This window comes from Pomacea canaliculata, linkage group LG10 (assembly GCF_003073045.1).
Source record: "Pomacea canaliculata isolate SZHN2017 linkage group LG10, ASM307304v1, whole genome shotgun sequence".
Lineage (NCBI taxonomy): Eukaryota > Metazoa > Mollusca > Gastropoda > Architaenioglossa > Ampullariidae > Pomacea > Pomacea canaliculata.
Window position 1 is genome coordinate 4,014,814 of NC_037599.1, and position 17,621 is coordinate 4,032,434.

A 17,621-nucleotide genomic window follows, 5' to 3' on the forward strand; every position below is an offset into this window, starting at 1 on the left:
CATAAAGTGACAAATAAAGCATTCAATTTTAACCAAACAAATGAAATTGTATGCATGTGTAAAAATGTATACACACAAACACCAAAATGAAATTTTATGAAACCATTTTTATTCTACTGTTGAGAATAGTTCATATTCTGTAATTTTAAATGACCACGACAAAGGCAAGGCTCATTCTTCACACACCATTCGAGCAAAAGCAGCAGTTTCACCCCCCACCCCACCCCCCAAAAAAACCCAACAAAATTTGCAAACATCTCATCGCCTTAGTCTCATGAAGAATGCATGCTTGCATTCCTTAGAATCCACTGGAAAATACTTGTCATAGAAATCAAGGCACAGTTCCTCAGCTTTAAATCCAAACTTCTGATAAAGCAGCACAGCAGGATTGGTTACTGAGACATGTAGTGTGACATCTTTTCCCATGCAAGTCTGCAAACAGAACTTCAGCGATCAAATCTCTTGGCATGTAAACATAACTTAATTGCTCGGCTACTTCTTATAAAACAGCTAGTCTGCAATCATTTGCTTTGAAATCAAGTGTGCCTGACTCAACACCGAAGGAAGTATGACTTACTCGTATAAGATGATACAGCATGAAGTGTGCTATACCCACACCACGCCACTCGGGATGCGTGAAGATGAAGGAGATGTAGGCCTCATTGAATTTTACATCAGGGACCATAAAGGCAAAAGCCACCACAAGTTTCCTAGTGCAAATGAAACAGGTGTCACTTCACAATCTAAAGCTTCCTGAAAATCTCATATGAGCAATAGCTTGCTAGTGCTTTAATAGTTACTCTTCGCTGATAATAATACTTTGTGGAAATCGTATAGCAGGTTTATGAGTTCAACACATGTTGATATAAATGAATACAATGGATGCATGTTACCTTATTTGTTTCCTGGCATTTACCTGTTACTTGGCTTTTAATGTACCATCCAACAGATAATCCAGGTCATCATATACAGTGGTACCTTGAGATACAAGCTGCTTGGCATAAGAGTTTCTTGAGATATGAGCTGCGACTCAGGCCTATTTCCTGTTTGAGATCCGAACTGAATTCCGAGATATAAGCTGATGGCCATTCGGGAAGCCAACCCCTAATTCGGGAAGTTGTGTTTGGTGCTCGGATTTCAGCATCACAGCGTCGTTTCTTCTTTCTGGCATGTTACCCTCAAAGTTAAGTCATATCTCGTGCGTTGTGCTTGCTTTTTTTTTTGTTGTAATTTTCGCAGTTTTAACTAACTTTTTGTGTGCCATAAGGGGGGGGGGGGCAGAAGAAAACGAGTGAAAAGGACAGTAGTGAGAAGAAGAAGAGAATGAAGGTGATACAAATAAAGCAAGAAATAATAGAAAAACATGAGTGTGGTGTATAAGTGATGGATTTTGCCAAGATGTATGACCGCAGTACATCCACAATTTGCACCACCCTTAAACTAAAGGATCCCATCAAAGGTGCAAATAAGCGAAAGGAACTAAAAATTCTGTCCCAATTAAGGAGGGGGGGGGGCATTGGTATTTTACGCCGTGCCAGCAACTGAGGCTATATTACGGCAGGCAGCCAGCCCTGTAAACAGATGCCACATGCAGAGAAAGAACAGTGTGCCCGAGACGAGAAATGAACTCTGGGCAGCCAACCTTCACTGTATTGGTGACAGGCGCTAACCGCTGCGCCACCGGGCCGCTACGTCCCAATTAAGGACAAATATCCATAAAGAAATGAAGAAGCTTCTGCTGTTGTGGATGAAAGACAAAGACCAAGCAGAAGATACGATGACGAGGATGGTAATATGCAAAAAGACCGCAGCATTTATGGCGACATAAAGAAAGAAGCATTGACCTCAGAAGAGGCCAAAAAGGACACATTAAAGCAAGTCATGGCTGGTTCGACAATTTCAAGAAGAGAACTGTCATCCACTCGATTGTGAGGCATGGAGAAGCCATAAGTGCAGACGTAAAGGCAGCAAATACATTGCATGGCATGCTTTGCTGCGTTTATCACGAGCAAAGGCTACCCCCCCCGCCAACTCGTGTTCAACTGCGACGAAATGGGATTATTTTGGCAAAAAATGCCCCGGAGGACTTTCATCACTACACAGAAGAAGATGCCTGGTTATAAACCCATGAAGGACCATCTCATCCCTGCATTGTGTGCAAATGCTAGTGGTGATCGTAAAATCAAACCACTGCTAGTCTATCATTCCAAGAATCCTCACAAGATTCTTACAGAAAAACTGCAGGTTATGTGGCGCGCCAATGCAAAGGCATGGGTTACGTGCTAGTAAATCTTGCCTTCGGTCCTGCTGTGAAAGAATATCTTCTGGAGAATAAACTGCCATTAAAAGCATTGTTGATCCTTGATAATGCTCCAACCCATCCATCTGGAATGGATTAATTCTATTTCAGTTATTTTAAATGGGAATAATTTGTTTGAGATATGAGCTGATTGAGTTATGAGCTCAGCCACAGAATGAATTAAAATTTTATCTTAAGGTACCACTGTATCAGAAAAATAATAATTCCTGCTGTCATACTCACTTGTACATGACAACACAGCTAAAATCTGGATACTGCAAACACTCTGATACTGTATTAAAAAAAAAAAATCATTGCTTTTAGCTCTTGGTGACATGCGCTAACACATTTTAGTAAATCAGTTTATTTAAACAGTTAAAATATGCATGATAAATCTACACTGTATAAACAAATCTTTGAAACATGAGAATAAAATCAACATTGTAATGAATGGGAATAAATGCTTTTAGAGATCTTTAGCTTCCTCAATCCAGATGGAAGCATAAAAACATTTTGGAATTCTGAAATACCTACAGTGAAGGATTAAATTACTTACAGTCAAGGCCAGGCCAAAAGAAGGTTCGACACATAGAGTTGACAGATGGTATGTGCTGAGGTCTTACATAGCAGTAATCAAGGGTTGCTGGTAGTGCTGGCTGCCAGGAGGGGTCATTTCTAATGATAAAAATTTATTGCTCACACATTTGTACAGCAAGATTGCCCAGGATCAAAAGGCCTCTTCAGCATATGATACATTACAGGGCAAATTTAATTCCTCTGGCAGAATTATCTGTGTCACTTCAACACTTTAAAACAGTAACACTGATTCCTAAATATGAAGTGCTGGAAAAGAGTTGTCTAAACAGGATGATGACAACCACAGCATGCCCAGGCTGCCACCTGGTGAAGATTTCTGTTAATGTATCAACTGCTTTTATCCTACTCTACCCAGTTAGCATATAATGATTGGTAGGATGTGATTATCCCCAGAAAGAATAACTCTAACTTTGTAATGCAGGGTGATGTATTTAGTCTGCCAGTCACCTGATACTTTGACTTAGCTCCCTTCCAATATGAGCTGTATTTTTCTGTCAAAAACCTCTGCAGGAAGGATGGGAAAGCATATAAGTTTACCTGACTTCACTAACACCAATTATACTTAAGGAAAAAACCACCTTTTATTCTAGTTAGAAATGTATAACAAGTGCTGAATCGTGAAAAGGAGAAAAGAGGGAGGTGATAGCCAACATAAGAACAGAAACCCACTACTGAGCAGTCAAATTTAAGGCTGTTATAATGGAGGAGAGAAAAAGTGACAGGGTACTGTACCATGTATCAAAGTACAAGCTGAAAGACAGTGTCAGTATAACTAAGATTGGGTTGGCTGGTGAGGGTTTGAAACGGTGCTCAGAACCAAAGAGGCTCCGACATCTGGACAGAAACAAGCTGGCATGGCATGGAGGTAGAAGTGCCCAAACGTACAGGTGGATGATCATCCAACAGCTTTAATGATGATGAGTAGGATAAAGGCACATAGTATACATTTCTAAAATAAAACTAATTCCACTTCAGGGTAAAAAAGTGTCTTTGTCATGATGCTTTAGCAAAATCACACTCCTGAACTACTATTCACGTAGCAAAATAGGTGAAGAGTGTATACCTGTGTGGATGGGCAATAATTTCTTGTAGAAGTTGTACTCGCAGTGGAGAAGCAGCAGAGTCTCTAAAGATGAAAGGCTTTAACACTCTGTAATTCAGGCAACAAAAGAATTATGTCTCTATTGGTGTGATGAAACTTGGTAAATGACTGTATATGGATACAAAGTAATAAACACAACTTTCAAGACAAATTTGCTAAGATCACTCATTAATTTTGGCAAAAACAAAAGCCCGTTCAAAGATGGGGTGATTAAAATAAAATGTATGGAACAAGCTCTGGAAACTTTCACAGACCTCATAGAGTAAGGACTTGTTATGGGTAGGCGCTGATCATCATCAAAACCCATAAGACGTGTGTAAAATGATGTATAGTGGTCCTGAAGATCAAATTCCTTATAGCTTTTCTGCAGCCCAAGAATGACAACAATGCCCCTTGACATGCCAAGTGTGAAACATTTGACATACTGATGACTGTCAAAGAACAAGAAATGAGCACAGTACTCTCTTCTTGCTTATATATAAACACAAAGAACTGTTATGCTCTTGAAATATATAAAAAAGATTTTTCAAGAAAAACACACCATTAACAACACCAACATGCAAATAAATACATTGAGACAAGTAAGACATTTCTGTCTGCACCCCTCTACTCCCCCACCCACACACAGAATGTCCCAATTCTTGCCCAAAAGTATCTTCAATTTTCTCACCAAAAAACTAATTTAAATTACGAGGTTAAGAAAACTACCTACCAAAAATCTAGCATATCCATATGGATGGTGGACCAAAGTGCTGGAATAGGAGTTTGCTTCTTCTGGTTCCTGTCACATAAAGAAATCAGTCTGAACAGAGAGCAGTGGCTGTATTTCTAACAGATCAGACTGCCAAAAATTCTTTAGGCAGGAGAAGTATTTTAATATGTGTTTATCACAGCAGCCAGCTGGTGATCCATTAGATGTACTAGAACTGCTAGTAGTCAGAAGTACTTTCACTAAGTGAATGCACAGTCAGTCGTCCCTTGACTGGCACCTGTCATTGAGGGGAGCACATGGATAGACACAGCAGATGAGGGTCCTCCACTCTTGCCAATTGTGGGTGACAGTCAGCAGGTCTAGCACAGGACAACCAGTTCAGTCTTTAACATTTGTAAGCCAGTTCTTTCTCTGGCTTCCGTGGCGTCTTTGACAGGATGTCATGCCAGACACATGGCCAAAGAAGACCAGCTTACATTGCTTGACTGTTAAGAGCTAGAGGTTCCTGGTGTCCAACAAGCGTGGAATAAGCAAGCTGGGCGTCTGAAGACACACTTTTGGAGTAAAAAGTGGTAAACTATGAGAAGTGTTCAAAGCAGCAACTCTTAACTCACAAACCCAAAGCCCTTAAAACTCCAGAAATAAGATGCATTACCTGTTGGGTATGATTGTTGTCTACATTCTTCCTGACCCACTGAGCCATTGCAGCATCCAGATCAAAAACAGGTAAACCATGCTCTCGTTTCAGCTGAAACAGAATTATTTTCTTTCACACAGTTAAAACTTGTACAATCTATAAAGGTTACAAACCTGATGGGTACAAATGCCAGCAAATGAATTAAGCAAATACACATTAACAGTTTCTCATCGCAACACCCGGAGAGATGAAGAAACACAAAGCAGATACTAGAATCAGATGTACAGCAAAATCCCATTTATACCTTTCTCACAATCAACTTCCTTCTCAACATCCTTTGAGAGAGACACAAGCGTTCCTCCTCTGTATTTTGGGGCTTCTCTTTTTCCTCTGCAGACTCTCTAGCTTTTGTGAGGCTGTTGAGTTTTCTCAGCAAAACTACCTCCTCATATAGTGACATGGGGCGAAGGCTATGAAAACAGAAAAAGAAGACTTCTTGCTGTTTAACATGCTATTTTATACATCTCAAAATATCCCCCATTTTCTCTATAAATGTATTCATGCAGGATACGAATCTTACAAATAAAATTTTTTAGTCAGTTCTCTTTCTGCAAGACTTACCACATCACATGACCATAGGAGATAAAGGGTTACACTAGCTCTTTATCAAAGAATTCTGACGAATTAGGAATCACAAGAATTCTGATGAAAAACGCTGAATTCTCTGTAGCATGAAAAGTGTGGCACAGGCAATACATATAGTCAAGCACGTCTTTTCTCAAGGAAAACAAGTCTGATGATACAAGAATTCTGATGAAAAATGCAGAATTCTCTATAACAAAAAAACAAAACAAAAAAAGTAACACAGTAGCTGACCCTACTGAAAAACACATCTTTTCTCAAGGAAAAGAAGTACAATGTAGGGTAAACTAAAAAAAATCTGAAGCTGTCAAGGTCTAGTACAGATGAGACCAACAGACAGCACATAGGTTTTCAGGACTGAGTGAGCGTCGTATGTGGTAAGAACAGTAGCTAGTGAACCCCACATCAAAAAAAGTGGTGTTTTGGCCTTGCGTTTGGCATTTTACACCGGTACAGGGCAGTTGCTCACCTGATTAGTAGTGCTCTGCATGCAAAGCACATGCTTGCTCAATGTCAGGGAGACAACTTTTCAATGGTTAGAGAGTTAGCGTAGCCCTTTATCTCCAATTGGTCATGTTATCTGGTAGTCAAAGAAGAAATGGCTGCTTAGTCTTCCACTATTCTTATATCTTCACATTTTTTTCAACAACTATTTACATACTACCAACTGCTTTAGATCAAATAAAGTATGGTCTGAAAAATGTACAGGTCCACATTTACTTCTCTTGCGCCTTTTCGCCTTCTTCATCAGCATTTGCCTCTTTCTTGGACATTCGAAAATGACGCTTGCTTCGTGCTGGTACTTTACCAGCAGTGGCCAGTCTGTTGCTTTCTCTCTCACTCCCACTGTTTTCTTCTTCTGACTCATCGTTGTTTCTCTCTTCGTCTTCTTCCACTTCACTAAGATTGTCTGAATCCCTGGCGACAGCAGAGTCTTCTACTTTCATATGGCCTTGAACTTCTCTTAACGCAGATTCTGCAACATCACAACAACTTTGCAAATACCAACATATTTTAAATCAAATAACTGTTCATATTTAGACGAAACAAAATGGCAGGAAGAACATACCACAAGAAATAAACTATGGAGAGTAGTAGGAAAGAACTTAATGAGATTTTCTGGAAATGGACATTTTTAAAGTAGTGAAGTGCTATCAGGCTTTACTGGAGAAGTTGTCATGTTTGAAATGAAAATTTAAGTGATTCACAAACCAATTGCACTGACCTGTAATGTTCGTGATAAATTCTTTAATGACCGAGGAGTTCTGAATTCCATGATGAGTATCCAAACCCACTGGAGACATGCTGGCTGGGTCAATTTCAAAATCATCTTCATCTTCATTTTCCATCAACAGCAATGGAGGAAGAACTGTGGGTTTTAAGGGAATGAAATGAAGTTCAAATTAGCATAATTTTATTGCTTACCAAGTCTACAGATTGCTTTCCTTTCAACTGAAATATGCAAGGATTCAGTTAAATCTCTGCATTTAAAACACACCACTACCCCTCAAATATTTATAACTGCAATGTCAATGTCCTTGTTGTCTCAAAAATTTACTTCCATTACTATTATCTGTCACCTGTACGACCTTATACACTGCCATCATCAAACTGCTCAAAATGAGGCTATGACTGGCAGGCTAAGCTGCTTTATTCTTCACTGATTGCTTCGCTTTTTTTTATGCAACTCCATGGTTTTTCTTTGCATTCACAAGCTTCTTTTGGTTGCATGCTACATTCCGGTTCCTCTTATTAGCTTTCTTCTGTTTTGATTGTTGATTGCTCCATTTTCTGTTTGTTGGAGATTTTCAAATCAAACTTTATTTTCTGTCCAAGACAGAAACTTTTCTTTTTCTCACAATCACTACACACATACAAACCTACAAACATAATACAAGCATACCTACACACACACACATATAAAAACACAATGGGAACACATACATCACATTTCAACACACATGCACATCTACACCCCCTTAGACATACACATGAACCTCCTAAGAAGGCTGCTAGGTAATAGGTTCACAGTGGCACTCTTCCTGACTTTGTATGCTGGTCTGATAAACACTTCCTTGTCTTGAATGCCTCAGACTAATGAAATGATCATCGACTTTCGGATGAATAAGCCTGAGGAAGTTGTGTATCAGTGATGATGCCATCGAGGTAGTCAACTCTTATAAATATTTAGGTGCTTTTTCTTCTGAATAAATTATAACTTTTAATTTTTTTCAGTATCTTTAATCGTTTGGGAATTGCTTGAAAAGTTCTACCATCTTTGTCTATTCTAGGATATCAAAGAATGTAACATATGTCTATACCACATTTCACTTAGTACTCTTAAATACACTGGTTAATTAATGTCGACCCCCAGTCACTGTAGTTGACATTCTGAAGAAGTTTAAAAAGCATCTTTCATAAGCAAGCAAACTTCTTCTCATGCCTCAGTTCATTTTCATCCATGCACTTTGTTCTTGTCTGTCATGGTATTTTCTTACGCTTGTTACCTTCATTGCATCAGTTTATGTTCGGCAACTTTAATCTTTCTTTCACACAAGGCATAGAGCTTTACTCTACATGTGAAAATACACTCTACAATTTCAATTATAACTGACTATAATTATTATTATTATTAATTAACAGGGTGGCATTCAAAGCTCTGTGATTTGTTAGGGAAGGAATGGAATTAAACAAATACACAAACCATCTAGTTTCTGCTGCTGTAAAGAATTCCAGGTGTCTTGCCTGAGAAAGCTGGATGAATCTTGACTATCATCCAGTGAAAAGTCTGGTTGACTGGAGCTTCTGGATGACTGAAGAGACATTGAGAAATCGCTGTTTTCAGATGGTGCAAAATCAATGGATTCTTCATCAGCTGGCCCCTGCAGCAAGGAAATGACTGGTCTCCTGGGCAATGACTGTCGTGGTTCTGCATCTAAATGATTTTGCTGCATACCCTGGCATCTTCACCATACTGGTGCGAGGTGCCAGAGTGTCTTGAAGCAGACTGATGCTGCCCTCAGTCTCTGCAACACTTTCTTTCGAAGACTTTGCAGTTGACTGTAGCAGGTCTTCATGAGCTTGCACTTTTCGGCTTCTCTTTGATTCCTAAGGACACAAAACTTTATTTGGCATTCATGATACAAACACTTTTGTAAAAGTACTGTAAAGGTCAACCTTTCCTGCTACAAACTGAGTCATGTGAAAGCTGAAAATGAAGTTATTTAAAATGTCTATACATAAATCCTGTTGAAAAAAAAGTGTACTGCCAAGCAGGAAATATGCTACATGAATACTACGTTTTTATGACTGCCTTTGCTTGTCAATGACCTAGACCCCGAGTCCAGTGAATTGTGTGTTAAGCACGCACTGGGATTGGGATGGGGTAAGATCGGGTGGGCAAAGACCAGCCTCGAGAAAAGCATTGGGTCTGTGATGCAAAAATTATGACCTTGTTTGATGTAGAGCAAAACTTCTGATTGAGATTGGAAGAGTGTTGTTTGTTAAGGGGTTAATGTCTGTAAAGGATGATTGTCATTACCATGACAGTGTCACCTGCATGTGTATGTGCCCTCATGAGATTACTGTTTAATTGAAAAGCAAATATTTCTGTTTGCATAAATCTTTTGTCAAGCAGCTTAACTGAAATAGCTTTTTTTTTGGGGGGCGGGGTTGGAATTTGATAGGGAAGATGACAGTTTGTATTTTGTCAGACAGTCAGCAGCATCAGCAGAAGGTTAAGCAGTACACTATGGGAAGAATACAAAGCAAAACTGTGATCCATTTAAAATTACACATTTAAAACTACTTGTTCATATCATAAGGTATAAGTTACAATTCATATGATGCTGATAATCTGGTGTATAATATTGACAATGATGATGTGCTAGTACATGTACCTGCAATCACATGGCCATTGTCGTCTTATAAATTTTCTTTACTTTACAAAGTTACATCTACTACTGACTTTTGTTAAAATGACTGTAATTATTGTACAAACAGCCACTGACAAGTGTTGGTGTGTCCAACAACTCCTGTTTTAAAACTAGTGACAATGCTGAGATACAAATGTGATAGTGCACTTTGTCTGATGTAACTGAAGAACACTTTAAAAGAGTAACAGTTTGTTTAATTTAACCAATAACTAACCTTGATATCTTTGCATTTTGCTTTAAGTTCTATGGCAGCATTCAGTGAGAATGAGTGAGAACGTCGAGATCTTTTTGGCTCACTTCCATCGATAATAAAGGCTGCTGCAGCTGTTGCTATGACATCTGGATTCTTGGATCTGTTGCGCTTAGCTCCTCCTTTAGATACTGGATCTGTTAAAAAAAAATGAACACGATAAAATACAGAATTCAGAAAATTTGCTTTAAAAAACTGACATACGATGACAACTGAGAATAGGCTGAAGTAATGTTTATGGCACCTTAATAAAATGCACTGTTTTTAGGGGGTAAATCTGCTGCTTTGACAAAATTTATTCCTCAAAACAATATTGGACTGCAATCTCCACAGTTCTTTGCTGTGGGAACTAACTAGTGTATGAAACCAGCTGTTTTATTTTACTTATCCTATAATACTAATGCAGTTACAAGAAGAAGAATTGCTTTGGTTTTGTAGTTAAGGTTAGAAAACCCATTGAGTGTAAATGCGTGAAGTACTGATAAACAAAAGGAGACAGTAGGTATAATAAAATCAACTGCAGAGTTGTCCAGTTGATCAGCAAAAGGACAGACAAAAGTAGAGCCTTTCTTAAAGTTAACTGATTTAATTACCAAGGCCATGAAAAAACAAGATTTACTTTTGGGTTATGTGATAACTGTTCATACAAAAATAAAACAAAGGAATGGTATTTGAGTGAATATTGTGTTAATCAGTTGTAATAAAATTTTTCATTACAGTAAAATTGACTGATTAAGAATTATTAAAATAGGGTAGTAGCTGGGAAATCAACCAGTCTACTTTCATTTCATTTCAAGACCTATAAATTAAAGTTCATTTTTTAAAATTTGCCCAGAATTGTGGTAGGAAGGTTAGAATTGAGTCTGTGGATGTACAAATCTTGACGCTCCCTCTCATATTATTATTCCCTTTTCTTTTTCCTGTTTCATTAAAAGAAACTCAAAACTGTGTACTTTTTGTTTAAAACTCTTCTGTTATTTAGTTGCTCCTTCCCTATCTGTCTTACCTGCCCCTGCTCCTGTTACAGAATATTAACATTTACAAATTCAAAACTGTTTGAATCTATCTTAAGCAAATAATATCTGAAAAGATTGAGAACATTTTTGTCTGTGGTTAAGATCTTGAGTGTAATAAACTTTTGCATACCAACGGTAAATGTTGGTGGTTTCATTTCTGCAAGTTTCCACCACCCATGTTCACCCAGTTCTAAGGTTCCTGAAAGAAAGTACTGTGGACTGCCACTTGACAAGGTTCCAGCCACAGTACCATGCCACAGACTTGTTTTCTTCCTGGAGATCAAGTAAGAAAATAAGAGGAAAATAACTTAATTTTAGATGTTTCTCAAATAAAGAAATGAGTAGAAATTTAAAAAAATGGGAAAAGCCCAAAACCAGTTTTAACTGAGCTGTACCACATGAAACTAAGTTGATTAGCTATGATCGAAAGCAATGCACATCAATGCTTAATATGCACCAGTTATTTGCACACATGGAATTATTATCTATATACATGTGTATATCTAGTAGTCGGAGTGGGAGGACTAAGCGCACGTATGGGACGAAAGAGCGTGAATGACGAAAGTTTTACAAGCAGCATAATAAAGATAAATAACAGATCAACCCGCACAATGAACCCACGACAGTGATACAGTTGTGACCTTTACGAATCTTGGAGAAATTCCTTGAAACAGGTTAAGAAAACAGAAACGTTACATTATAAATTATCATTCATGCAATATTAAGCACATGTGAATTGTTTCAATAACAGAAAACTTGCTGCAAATTAAAAGGGTTTTGTAGTGTCAATACTGTTTACGGAAACATGCCCGCCAAAAGTAAGTTGTGCGTAGGTGATGTCAGAAAAACAGATACAAACTCAATCCGAATGTAAAAACTCAAAAGAAAACATAATACACACATATAATAATGCATGGCTCAACCATCTACATAAAAAATAGCAATCATTTTGCTTTAAATTAGTTTCATTAATGACATTATTCGCTCCGGTTATGTTGCCGAGATGACAACAAGTCATGTTCTTTTATAAATATCTACAGTGAGAAGCGACCTACACCGATAATTGACACACCGATGAAGAGAGAAATGTTTGTAGATTTGTTTGACACCAAATATGTGCAGTAAATGTGTAGAAGTGGGGAGTTGTTGTGGGGAGAAGGAGGGACAACAAACACAACTTTGCGCGTCAGGCGGCGCGGCAGACGTCATTTGGCCGACAGCGAGGCGGTGCTGACGTTGCGGCTCGCGCCGGGCCTATATATACAGACGCGCGGCGCTGAGAGTCAGTCCGCTGTCCTCACTCGCTGAGTTCACATCGCACACAAGCTTCCAGAAATTTCTCTCCGTCTCATCACCATGGCCGACACTGCCACCGATGTTGCTGTCGCTTCTACGTCCGGTTCCAGCAAGAAGTCCGCCAAGACCAAGAAGCCAGCGAAACCGTCGGAACACCCGAAGTACAACATCATGATCGCCGCGGCCATCAACGCCCTGAAAGAGCGGGGTGGGTCGTCACGCCAGGCCATCCTCAAGTACGTTCAGGCCAACTACAAGCTAGGCAACGAGGTGGCCAAGATCAACGCTCGCCTCAAGACCGCTTTGAAGGCTGGCGTCAAGGTCGGGACCCTCAAGCAGTCCAAGGGGACCGGCGCTTCCGGTTCTTTCCGTCTGGGCGAGAAGAAAGTCGTCGCCGCAGCCAAGCCAAAGAAGGCCAAGAAGCCCAAGGCCGCGGTCAAGAAACCCAAGTCTTCTCCCAAGAAGTCTGCTGCCAAAAAGCCGAAGGCTTCTCCCAAGAAGGTGGCGGTCAAGAAAGCCAAAGCTGCTGCCAGCACCAAGAAACCCAAGTCTTCTCCCAAGAAGGCAGCTGCCAAGCCCAAGACTGCCAAACCTGCTGCAGCCAAGAAGCCAAAGGCCGCCAAACCATCTGCTGCCAGGAAAGCAAAAAGCCCAGCCAAGAAGGCAGCCAAGCCCAAAGCGTCCAAGGCATAAGGCTTGGAACAATTTTCTCAGGTTTTTTTTCCCCAAAACCTCAAAATGGTCTCTTTTTAGGGACCACACAGTTTCAACATGAGAGCGCATCTCTCCTCGGAAAGTTTGCAAAAAATTGCGTTCTATTATGTCCGTCTTTGTATGCTATGTATGGCTTTGAAAACTTTCTCCACAGTGGCACGCGGACTATTACTACAAGTTCATGTCTTAACTGTCTCATGCTTGCTTCTAATGTTATTGATCTGTTGGGGTTTTTTTTTTTTTTCAAGCTATGAGTCATTTACATGAGCGTTTACCATCTCAATGACCAACTTGACAACTATTTTTCAATGATCTGACAGGTTGAGTCACTTTGCTTTCCAGCGAATTTTCTGTACAGAACCTCGGATAGCGAATATTTCGGTTAACAAACAAAAATTTCGTTAAAAGTTTGTCTCGGATAGCGAACAATTTCAGCCACGTGAACCACACGTGACAGCATGTCATCATTCGCGCTCGAGACACAGTTACGATCGGTCGTTCCTTACCTATGCGCATCCTTCTTATTTAGTGATTGTTGTGCTTTATTTTAGTAAGATAATCCTCCAATCAATGGCTCCAAAGAAGATTAAGAGCAATAGCAGTGAGGTAATGACAAGGAAGCGGCCAACAAATGAATTGTAAAAGGAAATGATTTCAAAGTATGAAGGTGGCATGCGTCTGTCGGATATGTGATGTCGTATTACCGAAGAGTTTTACAAAAAAGGCAGAAGGAACAGACACTGGACAAGATTTTTCCTTTAACCTCAAAGTTAAAGAAAAGGGAAGTCACCCCCGATTTTATGTCACGTGTGCTCATGGAGGGGGAATCCAAGCAGTAATTCCACCCCTTCCTCCCCACACCTGTTTCCAACCACGCCGTCAAAACGGCAAGTTTTCTGATGTTTAAATGCTTTCGTTAATGTTTTTATGTTTATTTAACTCCATTTATATTGCATTATAACTGTTCTCATTAAGACAAATACCTATATAGCCTGTAACTTTCAAATATTAGCGAGTCAACAGGGGCTGGGAACCAATTAAGTCTATTTCCTTTATTTCTTATGGAAAAAATTGTTTCGAATAACAAACATTTCGGATAACGAACAGCTTTCCAGAACGGATTAAGTTCGTTAACCGAGGTTCCACTGTATGTCTTTGCTTATCCTTATCCACAAATTTCACTGGCGTGACCAGAGTGAACTTGCTGCTGAGCAAGCTATCCTCGGAAAAACTGTAACATGGTTCACTTTTACTTTCTATGATCTCAGTGGAACGTGCTCCCACACACAATTATAAGTCCCAGACGTAACAGCCAGGCCTTCACATGTCGCACTCTCACCCATTACTCCTGTCGTCACACCTCTTTTTTACCTCATTGATACAAATATTCTGAAAACTTTCGTCATTCATGCTCTTTCGTCCTTGCACGTGCGCTTAACCCTCCCACTCCAACTACTATATTGTCATAAACTAAGTAAGTTTGCACTCATTTAATAATAATAACTGAAAGATTTGTATAGCACATATTCACACTCATAAGGAGCATGCTCTTAGCACTTAAAATAAGAACAAGACATGGACAACATGTCCAGCATATGAGGGAAGAAAAAATAAACAATATTGACAACAAATAAAAACCAAATACAGAAAAAGCAAAGAGGAACCAAGTAAGAAGAACTGAAAATATTGTGATTCTACTCTACAGAAGAAGATTAGTAGAAAAGTAGCGAAAAGCAAAAAAGATCAGGGGATGGGGGTGGGCAAAGGACTAGCATTGTGTGGACCGTGTTAGTAGTAATGCTCAAAGAAGAGGTGAGTTTCAGCACAGATCTGAAGGATTCAATTGTAGGTGGGTTGTGGAGATGGAAAGGGAAAATAATTTAAAAGAACCAAGCCAGTATTTTATCCACTACAATATACAGTGCTCTACTGATCCTCCACATTTATGTTTTTTATAATATGTGTGCCAAGTAACTGTACCTGTTCTTTCCAAACAAAACATCCCAGTGCTTATCGATGAAGGCGCATACATGTTCCTTCCAGCGGAAATACCCTTTCTTCCCTCCACCTCCTAGTTGGAGGTTATAAAGTGCCAGCATTACAACATTCTGCCTGCAAACCCCAACCCCCCACAAAAAAACCAAAACAAAATGATATTGTCAAGAAGATTACACATAAGCTAGTGATAACCTGCTACAGTATTTTAAAATTCTTCATTATTCAATACTCTACTTAATCATTGTTTTTTGTAAACAGTACACATTCTTATGATGTTGAAGAAATGACTAGTATTTATAAAATTCTTTTAAAATGATATACATTGTGCAAAAACTACTTATAAAATATGCAAAAGTTAGTTCTTCTACTTACCATGATATACTTCCTCTTTCATATTCTTCCTCATTATTTTCCCCACATCTACTACAAAGGAAATTGTAGAAAGTGTCACCATTTAATGGTGAAGAAACTCCTGAATGTAAGCAACCTATGACAGAAAAAAAATATTGAACTCTAGTAGAACATTACTATATTCAAGATTCGTCTATCCATGGGCTCTCCTCAACAACAGGTGCCGGACAAGGGACAACTGGCTAAGTTCTGTGTCATCTTGGTAGAAATTCTACTACTGTATATTCTTTCACTACTGTTAGTATCACACCAAAATTATATAATTATGATGCAATACTATGTCCTGGAGAACTAAGAATTGTGTAAATGAATCTTTCTCCCCTCCCCTAACACACACATATAAAAAACTTGAAACTAAGGATTAAAATGATTAACATAATGGAGTACACTAGTAAAATCAGTCCTCTCTCCCTCACGTATACATATATGAGAGAGAGTGCCGTATTCAAGGAACAGGAGAGTACACAACAATAATAACACGAGATGGAGATCGAGTAGTTACAGATTCTGTAAGTTAGGGATAGTGAACGAGTTCTTGCATTCTGTGAGGGGTTACTAATTCCATATAACAATCTATTCGTTCATGATGAGTTGATGATTATTATATGTAGCATTACTGTAAATAATGTCTAAAACAGAGAAGCGCTTCACTCAGTTCTCAAGTACAACACTACTGCTATATACCTGGATGAAAACGCTTCCTACACTGGCGGCACTGAAAAGTCCCTACGGGCTGTGCTGGATCTAGTTGTCCACAATAACAGTGGTCACTTTCTGTCTTCATTTCTAATGGACTGTGTGGACCATGGATGTGTAGAATACAAATTCGTGGTGTGGACTAAACACGTTAACTCACAGCATTACTTCACGTTGGCTTTCTCTCAGAGTTGTCTTTCCTGTCAGGTACTCTTTCGAAATCTTACATTTCTGAAAAATCAGTGTGGTCTTTGTTTTAAACTCTTCTGTAGTTATTTGAACCAAGCAAAAATAGGTGGTATAAAAAATAAACACATTAATAAATATAAATTCTTAAGCACTAAGAAAAACAAAGAGAAGGAAGAGTTGAGAATAATAGAACGCACTTGCACTAACTTTAGCCAAGGGGATATAGCTCAGTGGTAGAGCATTCGACTGCAGATCGAGAGGTCCCCGGTTCGATCCCGGGTGTCCCCTTTGTTTTATTTTTGTGCTCTTTGTCGGAAACAGAAAAAATTTTCGGGGGTACGAGATAAACAATTTTTTGTGTCTTTATCCTATCTTGTGTAGTCGGACTGATCCACTTCTCTTGCTCAGGCTAACACTGAGTCAAATCAGCCCATTCCTCTTTGGATTTCCAGGGAAGAGGATGGAAGTTCCCATGGGAAATTTTCTGCTAAATTCTGGCTTTTGTTCGTCTGGCGTGTTATCTAATCTACCTTGTTTTTTCCCCATCCAATACACACCTGCACTTAACTGACCTTGGAATCCACAAAAGCTCCTGCTTTATCCCTAACAAAAGAGTGTTTTCTTCAGTGCATTGTTCAACTCCACGGATCTTCATGTGTGCTCTCTGCTGTGTCACAGCTATATACAGATTGACACAATCACGATGGATATATGTATAACATGCTAGCATTCGTTCCGACTAAGACGCTCGCACAAATACATTCAGAGATGTATATTTACACTTGAAATGCTTCCGGCAGTCATCATTGAACCAGAAACCCTGGGTAAGGGGGGGGAGCGCCTGCAGGAGCTACAACAATGAATGGACTTTTCCATTATCTGCAAGAGTTAGGGAGAAACGTTCCCTTGGATGACCTGTTGAAGTAGCAGATTCCTAAGAAGCCTCGTCCTGGGGTAAGAATGCAAGATGAACATCATGGGAGAAATTTTTGATTCGGATTATCTTGAAAGTACTCCAATCTGCCGCGCATCAGTCTGTTTGAATGTGTCAATTGAGACCGAGTAGTAGAGGATGGAGTAATGCTCATCCTCACAGAGATCATCCCTGTGACCAACAAATTTAACTG

General features: G+C 39.2%; 2 protein-coding genes and 1 non-coding gene across 3 annotated transcripts; 2 read left to right on the forward strand and 1 right to left on the reverse strand.

Annotated features, from left to right (window-relative positions):
- Positions 1-87: 87 nt before the first annotated feature.
- On the reverse strand, positions 88-16,497 carry LOC112573488 (cysteine-rich protein 2-binding protein-like). The gene is given in 18 exon segments (XM_025253924.1): positions 88-432; positions 578-710; positions 2,543-2,591; positions 2,856-2,974; positions 3,960-4,046; positions 4,253-4,362; positions 4,711-4,779; positions 5,366-5,458; positions 5,652-5,817; positions 6,710-6,965; positions 7,215-7,358; positions 8,694-8,868; positions 8,870-9,097; positions 10,139-10,311; positions 11,321-11,463; positions 15,181-15,312; positions 15,571-15,685; positions 16,294-16,497. Coding segments are annotated over 18 exon segments (2,466 nt in total). The 5' UTR covers positions 16,394-16,497; the 3' UTR covers positions 88-258.
- Positions 12,255-13,247, forward strand: LOC112573487 (histone H1.0-like). Its single transcript, XM_025253923.1, has one exon. The coding sequence runs from the start codon at positions 12,547-12,549 to the stop codon at positions 13,177-13,179; it is 633 nt and encodes a 210-aa protein (XP_025109708.1). The 5' UTR covers positions 12,255-12,546; the 3' UTR covers positions 13,180-13,247.
- Positions 16,498-16,710: 213 nt separating the features above from the next.
- Trnac-gca lies at positions 16,711-16,782 on the forward strand. The gene has a single exon. It is a non-coding gene; the product is annotated as a tRNA-Cys (tRNA).
- Positions 16,783-17,621: the final 839 nt, after the last annotated feature.

What these genes read in the sequence shown, in the direction of transcription:
- LOC112573487 (XM_025253923.1), top strand. Translation starts at nt 12,547, where the DNA reads ATGGCCGACACTGCCACCGATGTTGCTGTCGCTTCTACGTCCGGTTCC.